The sequence below is a fragment of the Bos taurus genome, chromosome 3, assembly GCF_002263795.3.
Source record: "Bos taurus isolate L1 Dominette 01449 registration number 42190680 breed Hereford chromosome 3, ARS-UCD2.0, whole genome shotgun sequence".
Taxonomy (NCBI): domain Eukaryota; kingdom Metazoa; phylum Chordata; class Mammalia; order Artiodactyla; family Bovidae; genus Bos; species Bos taurus.
The window spans coordinates 23,398,699-23,420,096 of NC_037330.1; the positions used below are offsets into that span (position 1 = coordinate 23,398,699).

Sequence of the window (21,398 nt, forward strand, 5' to 3'; positions counted from 1 at the left end):
TGCTATCTATATTTTATGGCATATCCTAAGATGGAGAAAGAATTATACCTAAAAATTCTGTTTCAGTGTGGGAAGAGTTTATTAAAGACAGATGCAGGCTGAGGATAAAGGAAAGGCTTGCATTTTCTATTCTATGTAACTCACCTTTTATAATATATATGCATTGTTGTTAGTTTTTGTAAATAAAGAGAAACAGGTCTAAGCAGGCTATTTCCATAAAGTTTTGTGTTAACAAACAGATGCTGCAGAGTTTAGCCCAAAGATAATATTGTAGCAATAGGAGCTTCAGAATTAGTGTTTTAATCAAGAAATAATGCAATGGTGGAAAGGAAAATGGTAGAATGAATATAGAAGACAGATCCCAACTGCATTCCCCAGTTTAGGCTGCTGGGGACTTGAGAACATTAGGCAGATTTACAGACTGAGGAAATTGTAATTCCTGGTTCGAACTAGGAGTTCAGCACACTCAGTGAAACTTTCATTGGTCCCTTATGACCAACCTAGATAGCATATTCAAAAGCAGAGACATGACTTTGCCAACAAAGGTCCGTCTAGTCAAGGCTATGGTTTTTCCTGTGGTCATGTATGGATGTGAGAGTTGGACTGTGAAGAAGGCTGAGCACCAAAGAATTGATGCTTTTGAACTGTGGTGTTGGAGAAGACTCTTGAGAGTCCCTTGGACTGTAAGGAGATCCAACCAGTCCATTCTGAAGGAGATCAGCCCTGGGATTTCTTTGGAAGGAATGATGCTGAAGCTGAAACTCCAGTACTTTGGCCACCTCATGCGAAGAGTTGACTCACTGGAAAAGACTCTGATGCTGGGAGGGATTGGGGGCAGGAGAGAAGGGGATGACAGAGGATGAGATGGCTGGATGGCATCACTGACTTGATGGACGTGAGTCTGAGTAAACTCCGTGAGCTGGTGATGGACAGGGAGGCCTGGAGTGCTGCGATTCATGGGGTTGTGAAAAGTCGGACACGACTGAGCGACTGAACTGAACTGAACTGAGTCAGCTCTCTGCTGAGTTCTCCCCTTCTTCATGTCCTTTATGTCCACTGCCTCTCAGCTCAGTAACTGACTTGACTAGGAACCTGAATCTTCAGACAGGCCCTTCCTTACTGTCTGCTAATTACACTCACAATTCTAGGAATCCATCAGCAGTTGAACTTTTGCGTATATGTCCTAAAGAACTCAAAGCAGGATCTCCAACCAGGTCGTTTCCACAGTACACAGGCCTCCTCCTTTGCCACCCTCTGAGGGGGTTCTCTTTGAGGGATTTCCTATCCTCTGCTGGAGGCTGAGGGGAGCTTTATACCAGTGCTTGAGAATGGCCAGGACCCTTCCCTCTAACAATCTCTCTTTTTAAAAAATTATTTTTATTTATAAAAAAAAACTTTTTATATTATATCAGAGTACAGTTGATTAAGAATGTCATGTTAATTTCAGGTATATAGCAGAGTGATTTAGTTATACAAATACATGTATATATTCTTTTTCAAATTATCTTGCCATTTAGGTTGTTACATAATATTGAGCAGAGTTCCTGGAGACCTGGGTTCGATCCCTGGGTTGGGAAGATCCCCTAGAGAAGGGAAAAGGCTACCCACTCCAGTATTCTGACCTGGAGAATTCCATGGACTGTATAATCCATGTGGTCACAAAGAGTTGGACATAACTAAGCAACTTTTACTTTGCCTGTGCTATACTGTAGGTCCCTGTTGCTTATCTGTTTTATATACAGCAGTGGGTACTAGTCAATTCCAAACTCCCCAGAACTCTCCAGCCTCTTTTCTGTTTCTTTCCCCTCTGTCACATCAAACTTCTTGAATGTGGTCTAGACTTCCAAATCCCCATTTCACATCACAACCTTTTGTATGTATATCCTCGGCAGTTCCTCCAACAGTTCACATTAAAGTCTCCATAACTTCCTTTTGCTAAATGGAGCGTTTCTTGAACTCTGGTCACATTTCACCTGTTGACCAAAGGTGCGTCCAGGGGTGGGGGTGGGAAGGTAGTGTCTCCGCTCATTTTCTCAGGCTCGGGTGCTACTCTGGCCACCTCAGATGCTCTTTCCTTTGGCCGCAAGTGAGCCCCGCAGAAAAGTGGGATGATGAAGTAGTGCAATGATGAAGTGGGCACAGCAGCCTACGAAACATCCACATCAACACATGGGAAAATCGGGTGTGTCCTAAAGTCTACAGAAACAAGAAATGGCCCAAATTACAGCGAGCCTTGAGCAAGTTCTCGGTTGTTCCTCTTATTCTTTAGTCCTTCTCCTTTTCTCAAGCTGCTCTCTGTCTTCTCCAACCCGCAAATAGACAGTCTAGCTTTTCATTTTATTCTGGCGCACCTTCCTTGGATTCTTCCACGTGCGCCCAACGGCACCGCCCAGAGAACGAACTAGATGCGTTGGGCGGGGCGTGTAGCTGCTGGGGAAATCAGCTAGCCTCAGCCTGACCCAGCCTGGCCCAGGGCTGCGCTCCCATACACCGCACCAGCGAGCTTTGCACGCACTGCTCCCAGCGCCTCTAGCGGAGGTCCCTGGAAGGCTGACTCTCAAGGCCACAGTGGCAGGGACTGAGTCAGTAGGGAACAGGCTGTGCCATGAGGTCAGTGAGGACCTGCCTCTCCCCAGGCCGGTCGCTAGTCCTGGCGGTGCTCCTGGTTGACTCTCTTGGCAAGGATTTACTTTTTCACCCTGAGTGGGGCTTTGACTCCTATGAAATCACCATTCCCAAGAAGCTGAGCTTCCGTGGAGGGGAGCGGAGAGTGGCCAGGCACGTGTCCTACCTCCTGCAGGTAAAAGGCAAGGACCGTGTCCTTCACCTGTGGCCCAAGAGGTTTCTATTGCCCCGGAATCTGCAGATTTTCTCCTTCACAGAACAAGGAAGACTCTTGGAAGATCACCCTTATATATCCAGCGACTGCAACTATATGGGCTTGGTTGAAGGAAATCCGGAATCTGAAGCTACCATAAGTACATGTATGGGAGGTCTCCGAGGCATCCTGAAAATTGCTGCCAGTAATTACCAAATCGAGCCCTTCAAGGCTTCTTCTAATTTTGAACACATGGTATATCCCCTGGAGAAAGAGGAGGAAATTCCTAATCAAATCTGTGGCTTAACTAATGAGGAAACAGTAGAGCAGATGGCCCAGCATGAGAACATGGCTAGGACTCCAGATTTCACTGAGTCATATGTGCACCAAAAGTACCTGGAATTAGCCCTGGTCTTTGATAACAGTAGGTATTTATATATGAACTCCAATCTTACTCAAATCATAAATGATGCCATTCTTCTGACTTCAATTGCAGACTCTTACTTTCAAGATGTCCATATGAGAATACAGCTATTAGCTGTTGAAGTATGGACAGACAGAGACAAAATAGCACTTAATTCCCCAGAGTTATCACAAGTTTTAGGCCAGTTTGTGAAGTACAGGTCACGTGACCTACGTGTTCGGATTCCAGCAGATTGGGCACACCTGTATGTTCACAAAAAGTTTAAGGATGCACTTGCTCATCACTGGGGAAGTGTATGTAGTATGATGCCTTCTGGATCTACAAGTTCTGTGCTAGATAGAAACATCCTTGGCCCCGCCACTTGGACTGCTCATGTTCTGGGCCATAGTGTGGGAATGACCCATGATTATGAATACTGCCAGTGTAAGGGTAGGCATAGTTGTATCATGGGCACTGGACGAACTGGGTTTAGTAATTGTAGTTATGCCGAATTTTATTCACATGTAAATTCAGGATTAAACTGTCTAAATAATCTCCCAGGCCTAGGCTATGTGGTTAAGAGATGTGGAAACAAAATTGTGGAAGAGAATGAGGAATGTGACTGTGGTTCGACAGAGGAGTGTAAAGAAGATAGGTGTTGTCAACCAGATTGTAAATTCAAACAAGGTGCCAGCTGTAATATTGGACTTTGTTGTCATAACTGTCGATTTCGTCCATCTGGATACATGTGTCGGGTGGAAGAAAATGAATGTGACCTTGCAGAGTACTGCAATGGGACCTCAGCTTTCTGTCCAAGTGATACTTATAAGCAGGATGGAACCCCTTGCAAGTATGAAGCCCACTGTTTCAAACAGAGTTGTCAATCCAGGTATATGCAGTGCCAAAAAATTTTTGGACTTGATGCCAAGGATGCTCCTCATCAGTGCTATGATGCAGTTAATGTAATAGGTGATCAATATGGGAACTGTGGCATTATAGGAGTTCGTGAGTATAAAAAGTGTCCCAAAGAAAGATCCTTATGTGGCAGGCTACAGTGTATAAATGTCGAAACCCTCCCTGATATGCCAGATCACACCATCCTAATATCCACTCATCTGCATAAAGAAAATCTCATGTGCTGGGGCATTGGCTATCATCTAGCCATGGTACCTATGGGGTTACCTGACCTGGGTGTGATAAATGATGGTACCTCCTGTGGTAAGGAGCGGGTATGTTTTAATAGAAATTGTGTGAATAGCTCAATCCTGAATTTTGACTGTTTCCCTGAGAAGTGCAACCGCCGAGGAGTTTGCAACAGCAACAGAAACTGCCACTGCATGTATGGTTGGGCCCCTCCGCTCTGTGAGGAGGTAGGATATGGAGGAAGCATCGACAGTGGGCCTCCAGGACCAGTAAAGGAAGGGGTGCCTGTCTCAGTTCAGGTTGTGTCCCTTATGGTAATGCGCCTTATCTTCTTGTTTATCTCAGTGATCCTTGTGTTATTTTGGAATGTCCTAGAACACATCTGAAGCCAAAGAGAGACACCACCAAGTAGCACTGGAGCAGAACAATTCAAGGCGAAAAATATATCTATATCAAGAAACCAGAAACGTAATCAGGCAATCCACAGTAACTCTGTTTACTACACAGGGTCATAAATTGAATAAGCTTCTCATTTGTCCATACAGCTCTTTCTTCCTTCAATTTATTTTACCTAATTTTCTTTGAGTTTTTGATCAGCAAATAAAAAGTACTCTTGATTTGGAAACAAATTGGTGCATCTTGCTCTCCCCTTAGTTTGGGATGAAGTTTGGATCGCCTTTAAAAAAATGCCCTACTGGTTTTCTGAACACGCACATTGTTAGTTTCATAGAATTACAGTGGATTTCAGGGTAACGTATGGTCTTTGAGTCCCAGCAAACAAAGCCGTCATCTACTTTTCCCTGTCTCCCTCAGTGTCATCAATGAAATCGTCAGTGTCTGTGCCGTTTGTTGAACCAAGAATGGTGATTGCCACATTTTATATATAGAAGGTGATCGCTTATGAGGGGAGTCCCTCACGGTGCGGTTCACACACAGCGTAGAAATCTGGTCTCTGACTCAGTGTTTGGGTTGGCCTTGGTTGGGTTGAGGGCTCAGAGGACTGAGTGGCCCCTTCAGAGGAGTCAATGACCACCTCTTGCTCATCATCCCAGCCCTGTGACAGCCGAAGTGTTTTGGTCTTGTTCTGGGCTGAACCCTCCTGCTGTTCCCTTAGCTTCCACGGGGCTCCTTCTTCCCCAGGCAGCACTGCAGGTCAACTATACCCCCACTCCAATCTCCTCTTTTCTTAGCCATGTAGTTCTTCTAACTAAAGAAGTTGTGGGGCTTCCCTAGTGGCTCAGGCAGTAAAAATCTGCCTGCAATTCAGGAGACCTGGGTTCGATCCCTGACTCGGGAAGATCCGCTGGAGAAGGGAATGGCTACCCACTCCACTATTCTTGCCTGGAGAATCCCATGGACAGAGGAACCTGGTGGGCTACAGTTCATGGAGTCACAGAGTCAGACATGACTGAACACACACAAAGAAGTTGTGGGACACACTCATGATAAAGAGTGTCCCCTTGGACTGTTTGGGGACTCCTCTTAACTCAGAGTAGAAAGAACATCAAGATAATTTTTTGATCATCATAATTCTAACTTTTATCAAACTTAGCCATCATCAGAAAAATCCTAAAAAAGCAAGGACATGTGGTTATGTAGCTACAATACTGAAAATGGTAACTACCATTTATTGTGTTTAATCTGTGGCAGACAATGTTCTAAGCACTTCACCAGGGCCAATATGCATGAAAGTGAAAGTCACTCAGTCCTGTCCAACTCTTTGCAACCCCATGGACTATAGAGTCCATGGAATTCTTCAGGCCATAATACTGGAGTGGGTAGCCTTTCCCTTCTCCAGGGGATCAGGGATCAAACCCAGGTCTTCCACCTTGCAGGTGGATTCTTTACCAGCTGAGCCACAAAGGAAGCTCAAGAATACTGGAGTGGGTAGCATATGCACAGTCCTGAATATAAGTCTGTGGGGTAGGTGTTGTTATTTTCCTGTTTTCTAAAAACGAAATGGAGGACAATGAGGTTAAATAACCTGCTCAAGATTATACAACTAATAATTGATGCCATCAATGTAACTTTATATGAATATTTGGAAATTCAATTTAGGGAGGAAGATTTATTTAAAAATTTAAGCTTATTTATACATCATAGATATTTTCAACATTTTTGTTGTCATAAAATGTATAAATATTATTATTTACATAAAGCATGCATGCAGTGTAATAATTTAATATACATATATATTGCAGAGTGACTACCAAGATCAAGGTAATAACACATCCATCACCTCACAAACTTCAATTCTCAGAGGGTAAGGATACTTAGCAGCAACTCTCAACAAATTTCAGATATACAATACCATATTATTAACTCTGTTTATCATGCTGTATATTAGATCTTCAGAACTTATTTAATTACAACTGAAAGTTTGTACCCTTTGTCTTACACCTACCCATTTTCCCTTCTCCCCAGTCCCTAGCAACCATCACTCTATTCTATTTCTCTGAATTAGTCTCTTTAAAATTTTTTTTTCAGTTGTAAGTAATACCATACAGTACCTTGTTTCTGTGTAGATTTTTAGTTAATGCCCTCCTGATTCATTCATGATTTTTCAAATGGCAGGATTTTTTTTGGCTAAATAATATTCGATTGTATATACACATGTGTGTAGTTTACTAATCCATCCATACATTAAAGGACGTCTAGGTTGTTTTATGGAGAAGGCAATGGTACCCCACTCCAGTACTCTTGCCTGGAAAATCCCATGGGCAGAGGAGCCTGGTAGGCTACAGTCCCTGGGGTCACGAAGAGTCGGATATAACTGAACAACTTCACTTTCACTTTTCCTTTCATGCATTGGAGAAGGAAATGGCAACCCACTCCAGTGTTCTTGCCTGGAGAATCCCAGGGACGGGGGAGCCTGGTAGGCTGCCGTCTATGGGGTCGCACAGAATCGTACATGACTGAAGCGAATTAGCAGCAGCAGCAGGTTGTTTTAAGTCTTGGTAATAGTGAATAATGCAGCAATGAATGAGAGACTCCAGATATCTCTTGAAGGTATTAACTTGCTTTGGGTATGTAGTCAGGAGTGGAATTTCTGGACTATAAAGTAGGTCTATTTTTAATTTTTTGAGGAACTGCCATAGTATTTTCCATAATGGCTGTACCATTTATGCTTCAAAGAACAGTGTTAAAGGGCTCTTTTTTTTCACTACTCACCAACATTTGTTTTTGTTTTCTCTTGTTTGTATGATCATAACCATTCAATGAAATGAGAGGTGATATTGCATTGTGGTTTTGATTTGCATTTTCCTGACAATTAGTGATGTTGAGTATCTTCTCACCTACTTATTGTCATCTGAATGTCTTCTTTGGGAAAATATCTATTCAAGTCCTTTGTCCATTTTTTAATTGGACTATTTGCTTTTCTGCTGTTGAATTCTAAGAATAGCACATATATTTTGGATATTAAACCCTTATCAGATGTATGGTTTATAAACATTTTTCCCTATCGTGTGAATTACCTTTTCAATTTATTGATTACTTTCTTTGCTGTACAGAGGATTTTAGTTTGGTGTAATCCCTCTAATTTTTTTTAGATTTTTGTTACCTGTATTTTTGGGAGGCCTTACCTAAGAAACCATTGCCAAGACCAATGTCAAAAATCTTTTCCCTAAGTTTTTTTCTAGGAGTTTTAAACTTTCAGCCTTTATATTCTTAAGTGTATAGTTTAGTAGTGTTAGAGATGCATTCACATTGTTGTGAAACCAGTCTCTGGAACTCTTTACATCTTGCAAAACTGAACCACCATACACATTAAATAAAAGCAGTTCCCTTTTCCTTGCAGCCTGTGGAAACCACTATTCTACTTTATGTCTCTATGAATTTATGTTTCTATCTAGGTACCTCATCTAAATGAAATCATATAATAATTTTTGTTACTGGCTTATTTAATTTAGCATAATGTCTTCAAGATTCATCCATGCCTGCATTCTTATGCAGGTGACAGAATTTCGTTCCATTTAAAACCTGAGTTATGTTTATATATATATATATGCTCAGTCACTTAGTCACGTCCAAGTCTGAGACTCCATGGACTGTAGCCTGCCAGGCTCCTCTGTCCAAGGGATTTTCCAGGCAAAAATACTGGAGTAGGTTGCCATTTCCTTCTTTGTATTATATGTATGTATCACATTTTGTTTATCTGTTCATTTGTTGATGGAAAGTTAGGTTGCTTCCATCTATTACTTATTGTGTTAATGCTGCTATGAACATGAATGTACAACAATCTGTTCATGTTTCTTATCCCTTTGGAGAAATGCCCAGAAGTGGAATTGCTAGGTATTTTGGTAATTCTATTTTTAATTTTTTGAAGACACCATACTATTTGTCATAGCAATTGCACCCTTTCACATTCCCAGTAGCAGTGCACAGAAATCCAGTTTTTCACACTCTTGCCAACACTTGCTATTTTCTCGTTTAGAGATAATAGCCATTCTAGTGGATACAAAGTGGTTATCTATTGTAGTTTTGATTTACTTTTCCCTAACGATGGTGTGATCACTCATCTAGAGCCAGACATCCTGGAATAGGAAGTCAAGTGGGCCTTAGAAAGCATCACTACAAACAAAGCTAGTGGAGGTGATGGAATTCCAGTGGAGTTATTTCAAATCCTGAAAGATGATGCTGTGAAAGTGATGCACTCAATATGCCAGCACATTTGGAAAACTCAGCAGTGGCCACAGGACTGGAAAAGGTCAGTTTTCATTCCAATCCCAAACAAAGGCAATGCCAAAGAATGCTCAAACTACCGCACAATTGCACTCATCTCACATGCTTGTAAAGTAATGCTCAAAATTCTCCAAGCCAGGCTTCAGCAATATGTGAACCGTGAACTTCCTGATGTTCAAGCTGGTTTTAGAAAAGGCAGAGGAACCAGAGATCAAATTGCCAACATCCACTGGATCATGAAAAAAGCAAGAGACTTCCAGAAAAAGATCTATTTCTGCTTTATTGACTATGCCAAAGCCTCTGACTATGTGGATCACAATAAACTGTGGAAAATTCTGAAAGAGATGGGAATACCAGACCACCTGACCTGCCTCTTGAGAAATCTGTATGCAGGTCAGAAAGCAACAGTTAGAACTGGACATGGAACAACAGACTGGTTCCAAATAGGAAAAGGAGTACGTCAAGGCTGTATATTATCACCCTGCTTATTTAACTTATATGCAGAGTACATCATGAGAAACACTGGGCTGGAAGAAGCACAAGCTGGAATCAAGATTGCTGGGAGAAATATCAATAACCTCAGATATGCAGATGACACCACCCTTATGGCAGAAAGTGAAGAGGAACTCAAAAGCCTCTTGATGAAAGTGAAAGTGGAGAGTGAAAAAGTTGGCTTAAAGCTCAACATTCAGAAAACAAAGGTCATGGCATCTGGTCCCATCACTTCGTGGGAAATAGATGGGGAAACAGTGTCAGACTTTATTTTTTTGGGCTCCAAAATCACTACAGATGGTGACTGCAGCCATGAAATTAAAAGATGCTTACTCCTTGGAAGAAAAGTTATGACCAACCTAGATAGCATATTCAAAAGCAGAGACATTACTTTGCCAACTAAGGTCCGTCTAGTCAAGTCTGTGGTTTTTCCTGTGGTCATGTATGGATGTGAGAGTTGGACTGTGAAGAAGGCTGAGTGCTGAAGAATTGATGCTTTTGAACTGTGGTGTTGGAGAAGACTCTTGAGAGTCCCTTGGACTGCAAGGAGATCCAACCAGTCCATTCTGAAGGAGATCAGCCCTGGGATTTCTTTGGAGGGAATGATGCTGAAGCTGAAACTCCAATACTTTGGCCACCTCATGCAAAGAGTTGACTCATTGGAAAAGACTCTGATGCTGGGAAGGATTGGGGGCAGGAGGAGAAGGGGACGACAGAGGACGAGATGGTTGGATGTCATCACTGACTTGATGGACGTGAGTCTGAGTGAACTCCTGGAGTTTGTGATGGACAGGGAAGCCTGGCGTGCTGTGATTCATGGGGTCGCAAAGAGTCGGACACGACTGACTGAACTGAACTGAACTGAATGATTAGTGATGTTGAGCATATTTCTGTGAGCTTATTGACCATTTGCATATTTTCTTTGGACAAATTTTAGTTCAAGTCCATTGTCAATTTTTAAACAATTTTTATTTTATATTGTAATATGATTGATCTACAATGTTGTGTTAGTTTCAATTGTAGAGCAAAGTGGTTCAGTTATACACATAAATATATCAATTTTTTTTCAAATTATTTTCCCATATAGGTTATTACAGATTATTGAGCAGAGTTCCCTGTGCTACCCAGTAGGTCCTTCTTGGTTTTCTATTTCACATATGGTGGTGGTTTCGTTGCTAAGTCGTGTCCAACTCTGGCAATCCCATAGGTAGCCCACCAGGATCCTCTGTCCATGGGATTTTCCAGGCAAGAATACTGGAGTGATTTGCCATTTCTTTCTCCACGGGATCTTCCTGACCCAGGGATCAAACACAGGTCTCCCTCGCTGCAGGCAGATTCTTTACCAACTGAGCTACCAGGGAAGGCTATTTCATATATAGTAGTGTGTATTTGTCATTCCCAAACTTTCAATGTATCCCTCTTGCCTCCATCTTTCCCCTTTTTGTAACCACAAGTTTGTTTTCTAAGTCTGTTAGTATGTTTCTGTTTTGTAAATAAACTTATTTTTATCATTTTTTAGATTCTGAATATAAATGATATCATATGATATCTTCCTCTAATATTTCACTTAGTATGATAATCTTCATGTCTATCCATGTTGTTGCAAATGCCATGTTGCTGCAAATGGCATTTTATTTTATTTTTTTGGTTCCTGAAAAGAGTATATATACCACATCTTCTTTATCCATTCATCTGTCTGTGGGCATTTAGGTTGCTTCTATGACTTGGCTCTTGTAGGCAGCAATGCCATTGGGGTGTATATACCCTTTGGAACCATGGTTTTCTCTGGATATATGCCCAGGAGTGGGATTGCTGGGTCATATGGTAGCTCTGGGCTTCCCAGGTGGCACTAGTGGTAAAGAACCTGCCTGCTGATGCAGGAAATTCAGGTTCTATCCCTGGATCAGAAGATCCCTTGGAGGAGGGCATGCTAACCCACTCTGGTATTCTTGCCTGGAGAATCCCATGGACAGAGAAGCCTGGTGGGATACAGCCCACAGGGTTGCAAAGAGTTGGGCATGACTGAAGTGACTTTTCACACATGCATGCATGGTAGCTCTATTTTTAGTTTTTTAAGCAACCTCTCTACTCTTCTCTGGAGAAGGCAATGGCACCCCACTCCAGCACTCTTGCCTGGAAAATCCCATGGATGGAAGACCCTGGTAGGCTGCAGTCCATGGGGTCGCTAAGAGTCAGACAAGACTCAGCGACTTCACTTTCACTTTTCACTTTCATGCATTGGAGAAGGAAATGGCAACCCACTCCAGTGTTCTTGTCTGGAGAATCCCAGGGACGGGGGAGCTGTTTGGTGGGCTGCTGTCTATGGGGTCGCACAGAGTCGGACAGGACTGAAGCGACTTAGCAGCAGCAGCATACTGTTCTCCAAAGTGGCTATACCAATTTACATTCCAATCAATAGTTTAGGAGTGTTCCTTCTTGTCTATATACTCTCCAGCACTTATTGTTTGTAAATTTTTTATAATGGCCATTCTGACCAGTATGAGGTGGCATTTCATTGTAGTTTTTATTTGCATTTCTCATAGTTAGCAGTGTTGTACATCTTTTCCTGTGCCTCTTGTCCATTTGTATGTTTTTGGAGCAATGTCTACTTAGGATTTCTGCTCATTTTTTGATTGTTTTTTTTTTTTTATATTGAATTGCATGAGTTTATAAATTCTGAAGATTAATATCTTGTCAATTGCATAATTTGCAAATGTTTTCTCCCATTCTGTGAGTTGTCTTTTCATCTTGTCGATGGTTTCCTTTGCTGTGCAAAAACTTTTGAGTTTAATTAGGATCCATTTGTTTATTTTTGTTTTTATTTCCATTACTCTAGGAGACAGATCAAAAAAGATATTGCTACTGACTATCCTTTCCCCACCCCACCCCTGCCCACTGCCCTGGTAACCATTAAGTTTATTTTCTGTGTGTCTGTTTTTGTTTTGTAAGTAAACTCATTTGTATCATTTCTTTTTAGGGGTAGTTAGGGACTATGGGAAGGTCATGTACAAACTGCTATATTTAAAATGAATAACCGACAAGGACCTAATGTGTAGCACATGGAACTCTGCTCAGTGTCATGGGCCAGCATGGATGGGAAGTGGGGGGTTGGAGGAGAATGTATATATGTATTTGTATGGCTGAGTCCCTTATCAGAATACTACCACAACTTTGTTACTTGGCTACATCCCAATACAAAATAAAAAGTTTAAAGTTTGGGGAAAAAAGATATTTCTGTGATTTATGTAAAAGAGTGTTCTGCCTAGGTTTTCCCATAAGGGTTTTATAGTATCTGGTCTTAGATTTAGGTTTTTAATCCATTTTGAGTTTATGTTTGTGTTAGAATTGTGCTGTTAGAGGGGCTTCCCAGGTGGGTCAGTGGTAAAGAATCTGACTGCCAGTGCAAGGAGATGCAGGAAACATGGGTTTGATCCCTGGGTTGGGAAGCTCCCTTGGAAGAAGAAGTGGCAACCCACTCCAGTATTCTTGCCTGGAGAATCTCATGGACAGAGGAGCGTGGTGAGCTACAGTCCAAGGGGTCACAAGAGTTGGACACAACTGAGTGAGCACGCACACACATATTGTATTAGAGAACGTTCTAATTTCATTCTTTTACATGTAGCTGTCCACTTTGCCCAGCATCACTAATTGAAGAGACATTGCTTTTTCTCCATTGTGTATTCTTGCCTCCTTTGTTGCAGATTAATTGATCATAGGTGTATGGGTTTACTTCTGGGCTTTCTGTCCTGTTCCATTGATCTATATTTGTGTTTTTGTGTGAGTACCACACTGTTTTGATGAGTATAGCTTTGTAGCATAGTCTGAAGTAAGGGAGCTTGATTCTTCCAGCTCTGTTTTTCTTTCTCAAGCTTGCTTTGGCTGTTCAAGGCCTTTTGTGTCTCCATACATATTTTAAGATTTTTGTTTGTTTTAGTTCTTTGAAAAATGCCATTGGTAATTTGATAGGAATTGCACTGAATCTGTAGATTGTCTTAGGTAGTATAGTTATTTTGACAATATTGATTATTCCAATCCAAGAATATGGTATATCTTTCCATCTGTTTTTGTCATCTTTTATTTCTTTCATCACCATCTTATAGCTTTCAGAGTATAAGTTTTTGCCTCCTTGGGTAGGTTTAATCCCTAGGTACTTTATTCTTTTTGATGTGATAGTAAATGGGATTGTTTCTTTAATTTATCCTTCTGATCTTTCATTGTTACTGAGTAGAAATTCAAGCAATTTCTGTGAGTAAATTTTGTATTCTGTAACTTTACTAAGTTGATTGATGAGCTCTAGTAGTTTTCTGGTAGACTCTTTAGGATTTTCTGTGTATAGTATCATGTCAGCCACAAACGGTGACAGTTTAACTTCTTATTTTGCAATTTGGATTCCTTTTGTTTCTTTTTCTTCTCTAATTGCCATTGCCAGGACTTCCAAAACTATTAAATAAAAGTGGTGAGAGTGGATATCCTTGTCTTGTTCCTGATTTTAGAGAAAATACTTTCAGCTTTTCACCATTAAGTGTGTTGGCTGTAGGTTTTCAATAATGGCATGTATTATGTTGGGATACATTCCCTCTATGCCCACTTTCTTTAAAGTTTTCATCATAAATCAATATTGAATTTTGTCAAAAGATTTTTCTGCCTCTATTGAGGTGATCATGTGGCTTTTATTCTTTAATTTGTTAATGTTGTGTATCACACTGATTAATTTTCAAATATTGAAAAATCTTTGTATCCCTGGGATAAATCCCACTTGATAATGGTATGGTGCTGCTGCTGCTGCTAAGTCGCTTTAGTCATGTCGGACTCTGTGTGACCCCATAGACGGCAGCCCACCAGGCTTCCCCGTCCCTGGGATTCTCCAGGCAAGAACACTGGAGTGGGTTGCCATTTCCTCCTCCAATGCATGAAAGTGAAAAGTGAAAGTGAAGTCGCTGAGTCTTGTCCAACTCTTCGCGACTCCATGGACTGCAGCCTACCAGGCTCTTCCGTCCATGGGATTTTCCAGGCAAGAGTACTGGAGTGGGGTGCCATTGCCTTCTCCATGATAATGGTATATGATCCTTTTAATATATTGTTGGATTTGGCTTGCAAGTGAAAGTTTATAACAATATAATATTACTTCAGGAAACAAGAAAAATCCCAAATAAGCCACCTAACCTACACCTAAAGCAACTAGATAAAGAAGAACAAGCAAAACCCAAAGTTAGTAGAAGGAAAGCATAAAGATCAGAGCATAAATAAATGAAATAGAGATGAATAAAACAGTACAAAAGGTCAATGAAACTACAAGCTGTTTCTTTAAAAGATAAACAAAATTGATAAATCTTTAGCCAGACTCATCAAGAAAAAGAAGGGAGCAGGCTCAAATCAATAAAATCAGAAATGGAAAAGAAGTTACAACTGACCCCACTGAAATAAAAAGGATCATAACAGACTATTACAAGCAACTATATGCTAATAAAATGGAAAATCTAGAAGAAATAGACAAATTCTTAGAAAGATATGACCTCCTAAGACTGAACGAGGAGGAAATAGAAAATATGAACAGACTTATCACAAGTACTGAAATTGAAACTATGATTAAAGACTCCCAACAAACAAAAGTCCAGGACCAGATGGCTTCATGGGCAAATTATGTCAAGCATTTAGGGAAGAGTTAACACCTAGCCTTCTGAAACTCTTCCAAAAAACCGCAGAGAAAGGAATACTCCCAAACTCATTCTATGGGGCCACCATCACCCTGACACCAATACCAGACAAAGATACTGTGATGCCATGGAAAAGAGAAAATTTTAGACCAATATCACTGATGAACATAGATGTGAAAATTCCCCAACAAAATATTAGCAAACCAAATCCAACTACATTGCTCATTTTTAAAATCTGATTGTTTTTGGTTTTGTTGCTGTTATTGTTGGGTAGTAGGGGTTCTCTATGTAGTCTGGTTCTTTGCCCATTATCAAATGTATGATTTACAAATATTTTCTTTTATCAGTTGACTCCTCTCTGCTGATTGTGTTCTTTATTTAAATTAAAATTGTACATATTTATGGTGAACAACCTGGTGCTTTGATATACATAGTGGAATGATTACTACCAAGTTAATTAAGAAATCCATTTCCTCACATACACACGTTTTTGTTTGTGTGGTGAGAGCACAGTGAAATGTACTCTCTTACAAATTTCCAGTATACAATACAGTATTATTTACAGTCATCATGTTGTATATTATATCTCTAGTTCTTCATCCTATATAACTGCAACTTTGTACAGTGGTAAAAAAAAATGAACTATCAAGTCACAGAAAAAGAAAAATCTTAAATATTTATGAGTGAACCCATCCTGCATCTGTTGCATCTGTGGATTTAACCAACCAAAGATCACATAGTACCGCCTTTATTTTTCAAAAATCTTGTATCGGGCAACAGTTCAAACACATATTGTTCAATGGTCAAACTATAAAGGAAAATTCCCTTCACAGTGCCTATATCATTCACCTCACTTGATCTCATTGGGTCGAACTTCAATATCTCATATGTTCAGGTGAGTATAGAAGAGTAAGATATTTTGAGGGAGAGAGAGAGGGCCACATTCACATAACTTTCTTAAAAGTACATTGTTGCAATCATTTTACTTTAATATTAGTTTGTCTGGTTAATCTTTTATTGTGCCAATTCATGAACTAAAATTTATCCTAGATATGCATGTACAGGGTAAAGAAGAGTATAAATAGGTATATGGCTTGGTACCATCTGTGGTTTTAGGCATCCAATGTTGGCCTTGGAACCCGGGAAGAGTATTGTGTAGAGAATTATTAGGTGGTGTACCTACAACTTGTTGTTGTTGTTCAGTTGCCAAACGTGTCTGACTCTTTGTGACCCCATGGAGTGCAGTATGCCAGGCCCCCCATCCCTCACCTTCTCCCAGAGTTTGCCCAAGTTCATGTCCATTGACTCAGTGATGCCATCCATCACTCATCCTCTGTCTCCCTCTTCTTCTGCTGTCAATCTTTCCCATCATCAGGGCCTTTTCCAATGAGTTGGTTGTTTGCATCTGGTGGCCAAAGTATTGGAGCTTCAACTTCAGCATCAGGCATTCCAATAAGTATTCAGTGTTGATTTCCTTTAGGATTGACTGGTTTGATCTCTTTGCTGTCCAAGGGACTCTCGAGAGTCTTCTCCAGCACCACAGTTTGAAAGGATCAGTTCTTTGGCACTCTGCCTTCTTTATGGTCCAACTCTCATTTCTGTACATGACTACTGGAAAGACCATAGCCTTGGCTATATGGACCTTTGTCAGCCAAGTGATGTCTTTGCTTTTTAATATGGTATCTAGGTTTGTCATAGCTTTCCTTCCAAGAAACAATCGTTTTCTAATTTCATGGCTGCAGTCACCATCTGCAGTGACTTTAGAGCCCAAGAAGAAGAAATCTATCACTGTTGCCACCTTTTACCCTTCTATTTGTCATGAAGTGATGAGACTGGATGTCTTGATATTAGTTTTTTAATACTGAGTTTTAGGCCAGCTTTTTCACTCTCCCCTTTCACCTTCATCAAGAGTTTCTTTAGTTCCTCTTCACTTTCTGCCATTAGAGTATCATCTGCATATCTGAAGTTATTGATATTTCTCTCAGAAATCTTGATTTCAGCTTGTAAGTCATCCAGCCCAGCATTTCACATGTTGTACTCTACATATAATTTAAATAAACAGGGTGACAATAAACAGCCTTGTCATACTCCTTTCTCAATTTTGAACCAGTCAGTTCTGCATAAGGTTCTAACTGTTGCTTCTTGACCCACATACAGGTTTCTCGGGAGACAGGTAAAATCATCTGGTATTCCCATCTCTTTAAGAGTTTTCCACATTTTTTTATGATCCACACAGTCAAAGGCTTTAGCATAGTCAATGAAACAGAAGTAGATATTTTTCTGGAATTCCCTTGCTTTTTCTGTGATCCAGCAAATGTTGCCAATTTGATATTTGGTTCCTCTGTGTTTTCTAAACCCAGCTTAAACATCTGGAACTTCTCAGTTCATGTACTGCTAAAGCCTAGCTTGAAGGATTTTGAGCATAACTTTATTAACATGGAAAGTGAGTGCAACTATCAATTAGTTTGAATATTATTTAGTACTGCCTTCTTGGGAATTGGGATGAAGATTGACCTTTTCCAGTTCCATGGCCATTGCTGGGTTTTCCAAATTTGTGGACATATTGAGTGCAGCACTTTAATAGCATCATCTTTTAGGAACTTAAATAGTTCTCCTGGAATTTCATCACCTAGCTTTATTGGCAGCAGTGCTTCCTAAGGCCCACTTGACTTCACACTCCAGAATGTCTGGCTGTACGTGAGTGACCACCCCATCATGGCTATCTGGGTCATTAAGATCTTTTTTGGTACAGTTCTTCTATGTATTTTTGTTATCTCTTCTTGATCTCTTCTGCTTCTATTAGGTCTTTACTGTTTCTGTCCTTTATTGTGCCCACCTTTGCATGAAATATTCCTTTGATATCTCCAATTTTCTTGAAGAAATCTCTAGTCTTTCCCATTCTATTGTTTCCCTCTATTTTTTCGCATTGTTCATTTAAGAAGCATTCTTATCTCTCCTTGCTAGTCTCTGGAACTCTGCATTCAGTTGGGTATATCTTTCCCTTTCTCATTTTTTGCTTTTCTTCTTTCCTCAGCTATTTTTAAAGCCTTCTTGGACAACCACTTTGTTTTCTTGCATTTCTTTTTCTTTGGGGTGGTTTTTGTCAGTGACTCCTGTACAGTGTTATGAACCTCTGTCCATAATTCTTCAGGCAGTTTGTTTACTAGATCTAATCCTTTGAATCTATTCATCACCTCCTCTGTATAATCATAGGGGATTTGATTTAGATCATACTTGACTGGCCTAGTGGCTCAGGCAGTAAAGAATCTGCCTGCAATGCGGGAGACCTGGGTTCAATCCCTGGGTTGGGAAGATGCCCTGGAGAAGGGAAAGGCTACCCACTCCAGTATTCTGACCTGGAGAATTCCATGGACTATACAGTCCATGGGGTCACAAAGAGTTGGACACAACTGAGAAACTTTCACTTTCACTGACTGGCCTAGTGGTTTTTCCCTGCTTTCTTTAGTGTAATCCTAAATTTTGCTATAAGGAGCTGATGATCTGAGCAACAATCAGCTTTAGGTCTTGTTTTTGCTGATTATCTAGAGCTTCTCCATCTTCGGCTGTAAAGAATGTAATAAATCTGATTTGGGTACTGACCATTTGGTGATGTCCAAGTATAAAGTCCTCGCTTGTGTTGTTGAAAATGGGTGTTTACTATTACCCATTTGCAATCTCTTGGCGGAATTCTATTAGCCTTTGCCCTGCTTCATTTTGTACTTCAAGGACAAACTTGCATATTTAGCATGCATGCATGCATGCTTAGTTGCTTCATCTGTGTCCAATTCTTTGCCACCCTATGGACTGTAGACCGTCAAGTTCCTCTCTCCATGGGATTCTCCAGGCAAGGACACTGGAATGGGCTGCCATGCCCTTCTCCAGGGAATCTTCCTGACCCAGGAACTGAACCTGAGTCTCTTATGTCTCCTGCATTGGCAGGCAGATTCTTTACTACTGAGCCACCTGGGAAACCCACATATCTTGCATACTTAAAACTTATATAATGTTGCCAATTATATCTCAGTTTAAAGTAGATTGACATTAAGCTACTACAGTAAGTTCAGTTCAGTTCAGTTAAGTTCAGTTGCTCAGTTGTGTCCAACTCTTTGCAACCCCATGAATTGCAGCACGCCAGGCCTCCCTGTCCATCACCAACTCCCGGAGTTCACTCAAACTCACATCCATCAAGTCGGTGATGCCATCCAGCCATCTCATCCTCTGTCGTCCCCTTCTCCTCCTGCCCTCAGTCCCTCCCAGCATCAGAGTCTTTTCCAACGAGTCAACTCTTCGCATGAGGTGGCCAAAGTACTGGAGTTTCAGCTTTAGCATCATTCCTTCCAAAGAACACCCAGGGATGATCTCCTTTAGAATGGACTGGTTGGATCTCCTTGAAGTCCAAGGGACTCTCAAGAGTCTTCTCCAACACCACAGTTCAAAAGCATCAATTCTTTGGCACTCAGCCTTCTTCACAGTCCAACTCTCACATCTATACATGACTACTGGAAGTTCATTCTCAATAATCAGAGAAAGTCATTTAAAATAATGAGCTATCTTTTTATAATGAGCCCATATTAAAAAGTTGGATATTAAATACTGCTAGAAACGTGGGCAATTGAGCCTTCCATAACTGTGCTGGCTAATTGGCAGCTAGTAGGAACATGTGGCTATTTAAATTAACCATAATTAAAATAAGTTTGACAATCAGTTGCCTTGACACAAAAGTCACATTTGATAGGTCAATAACTGCAGAAGGTTAGTGGCTATAGTATTAGACTATACAACATTTCTACCATTACAAAAAGTTCCATTGAACTGACTAAAGACATCAGCAAAATGGCAGAATAGGAAGCCCTGACACTCCTGCTTCTACCACAAACTGATACCTCTATGAGAAATCCAAAAACCAGTTAAAAGATTATCACCCCACATGAGCAAGAAGCCATCTTCATGGAATTTGGCTACAGTATGTGCAACTTGATCCAATTTCGCTCACCAGAGATCCTCCCCACTAACCCCTGATCCACAAACACACATACACAGCACAGTTTGGAGGAACCTCAACTCCCGTATTCTCCTTGGGAAGGGAAAGGAGTAGTATGTAAGTACAAGTGACTTTCAAGGGGGTAGGTCAAGGGACAAATGTCTGTCTTGCCTGTATTTCCATACTGACAGTAACAAGGGTGCCAGTTCAAGGGGGTTCAAACAAAGATATAAACCTGTAGGGTTTTCAGCACTACAGACAGAAACTTGGTGGAGCCCCATGCTGGTCACTTACTACAATGCTATAGACAGGCTTCAGTGCTGCAGTGGCAGCTCCTAAGTAGAAACTGCCAAATCTCTTCAGCAATATTGCATACACAAGTCCAGAAAGGGCACATAGACATTATACATTAAACACACACAGAGAAAAAAAGACCTAAGAAATCTCCAGAATGTCTTATCTGGCTGTGTGGAGAAAATCCATCTGTATGACACCAGACTGGGAGCGTTGGCTGATGCTTTAGATGTCAAAATCTTAAACAGAACAACAACAATAGCAACAAGACATACAAAGAGACAGGCAACCATAACATGTTTAAAGGAATCAATTTCATCTCTAGATAGTAAACCTAAAGAAATGGAGATATATGAATTGCTAGACAAAGAATTCAAATTTACTGATCAATGAATTAACCGAGATCACAGATAGACAACTATATAAAATCAGGAAAATGATGCATGAACAAATGATATCAACAGAGAGACAAAAATCATGAGGAAAAACCAAACAGAAATTCTGGAAATAAAGAATTCAATACTTAATTGAAAAGTTCACTGGAGGGCATAACCAGATAGGAAGCAAAAGTCAGCAAATTAAAAGATAGAACTTTTATCATTAGTGAAACAGAGGCAGAAAAAAAGAATGAAGAAAGATGAAGAGAGTCTAAGGGACTTAGGAGATATGATCCACGGAAACAATGTACCCAAAAGGGAGCCCCAGAATGTGAAGAACAGAGGAAGGGACAGAGAAACTGTTTGAAGGAAAAAAATGGCAAAAGTGCCCCAAATCTGAGGAGAAAAATAGACATACAAATTTAGGAAGCTCAATAAACTCTAATAAGGATAAATACAAGGAGACATATACTGAAACATATAATAATCAAACCGTCAAAATTATGAATCAAAATGAGCAGTTACATGCAGAACAATGAGATTAGAACATTAC

General features: G+C 40.5%; 1 protein-coding gene across 1 annotated transcript; it reads left to right on the forward strand.

The window, feature by feature from the left end:
- Nucleotides 1–1,574: 1,574 nt before the first annotated feature.
- On the forward strand, nucleotides 1,575–6,177 carry LOC789317 (disintegrin and metalloproteinase domain-containing protein 30). Its single transcript, XM_002686115.6, has one exon. The coding sequence runs from the start codon at nucleotides 2,606–2,608 to the stop codon at nucleotides 4,748–4,750; it is 2,145 nt and encodes a 714-aa protein (XP_002686161.1). The 5' UTR covers nucleotides 1,575–2,605; the 3' UTR covers nucleotides 4,751–6,177.
- Nucleotides 6,178–21,398: the final 15,221 nt, after the last annotated feature.

Excerpts from the sequence above, each read along its gene's own strand:
- LOC789317 (XM_002686115.6), top strand. The coding sequence starts at position 2,606 with ATGAGGTCAGTGAGGACCTGCCTCTCCCCAGGCCGGTCGCTAGTCCTG.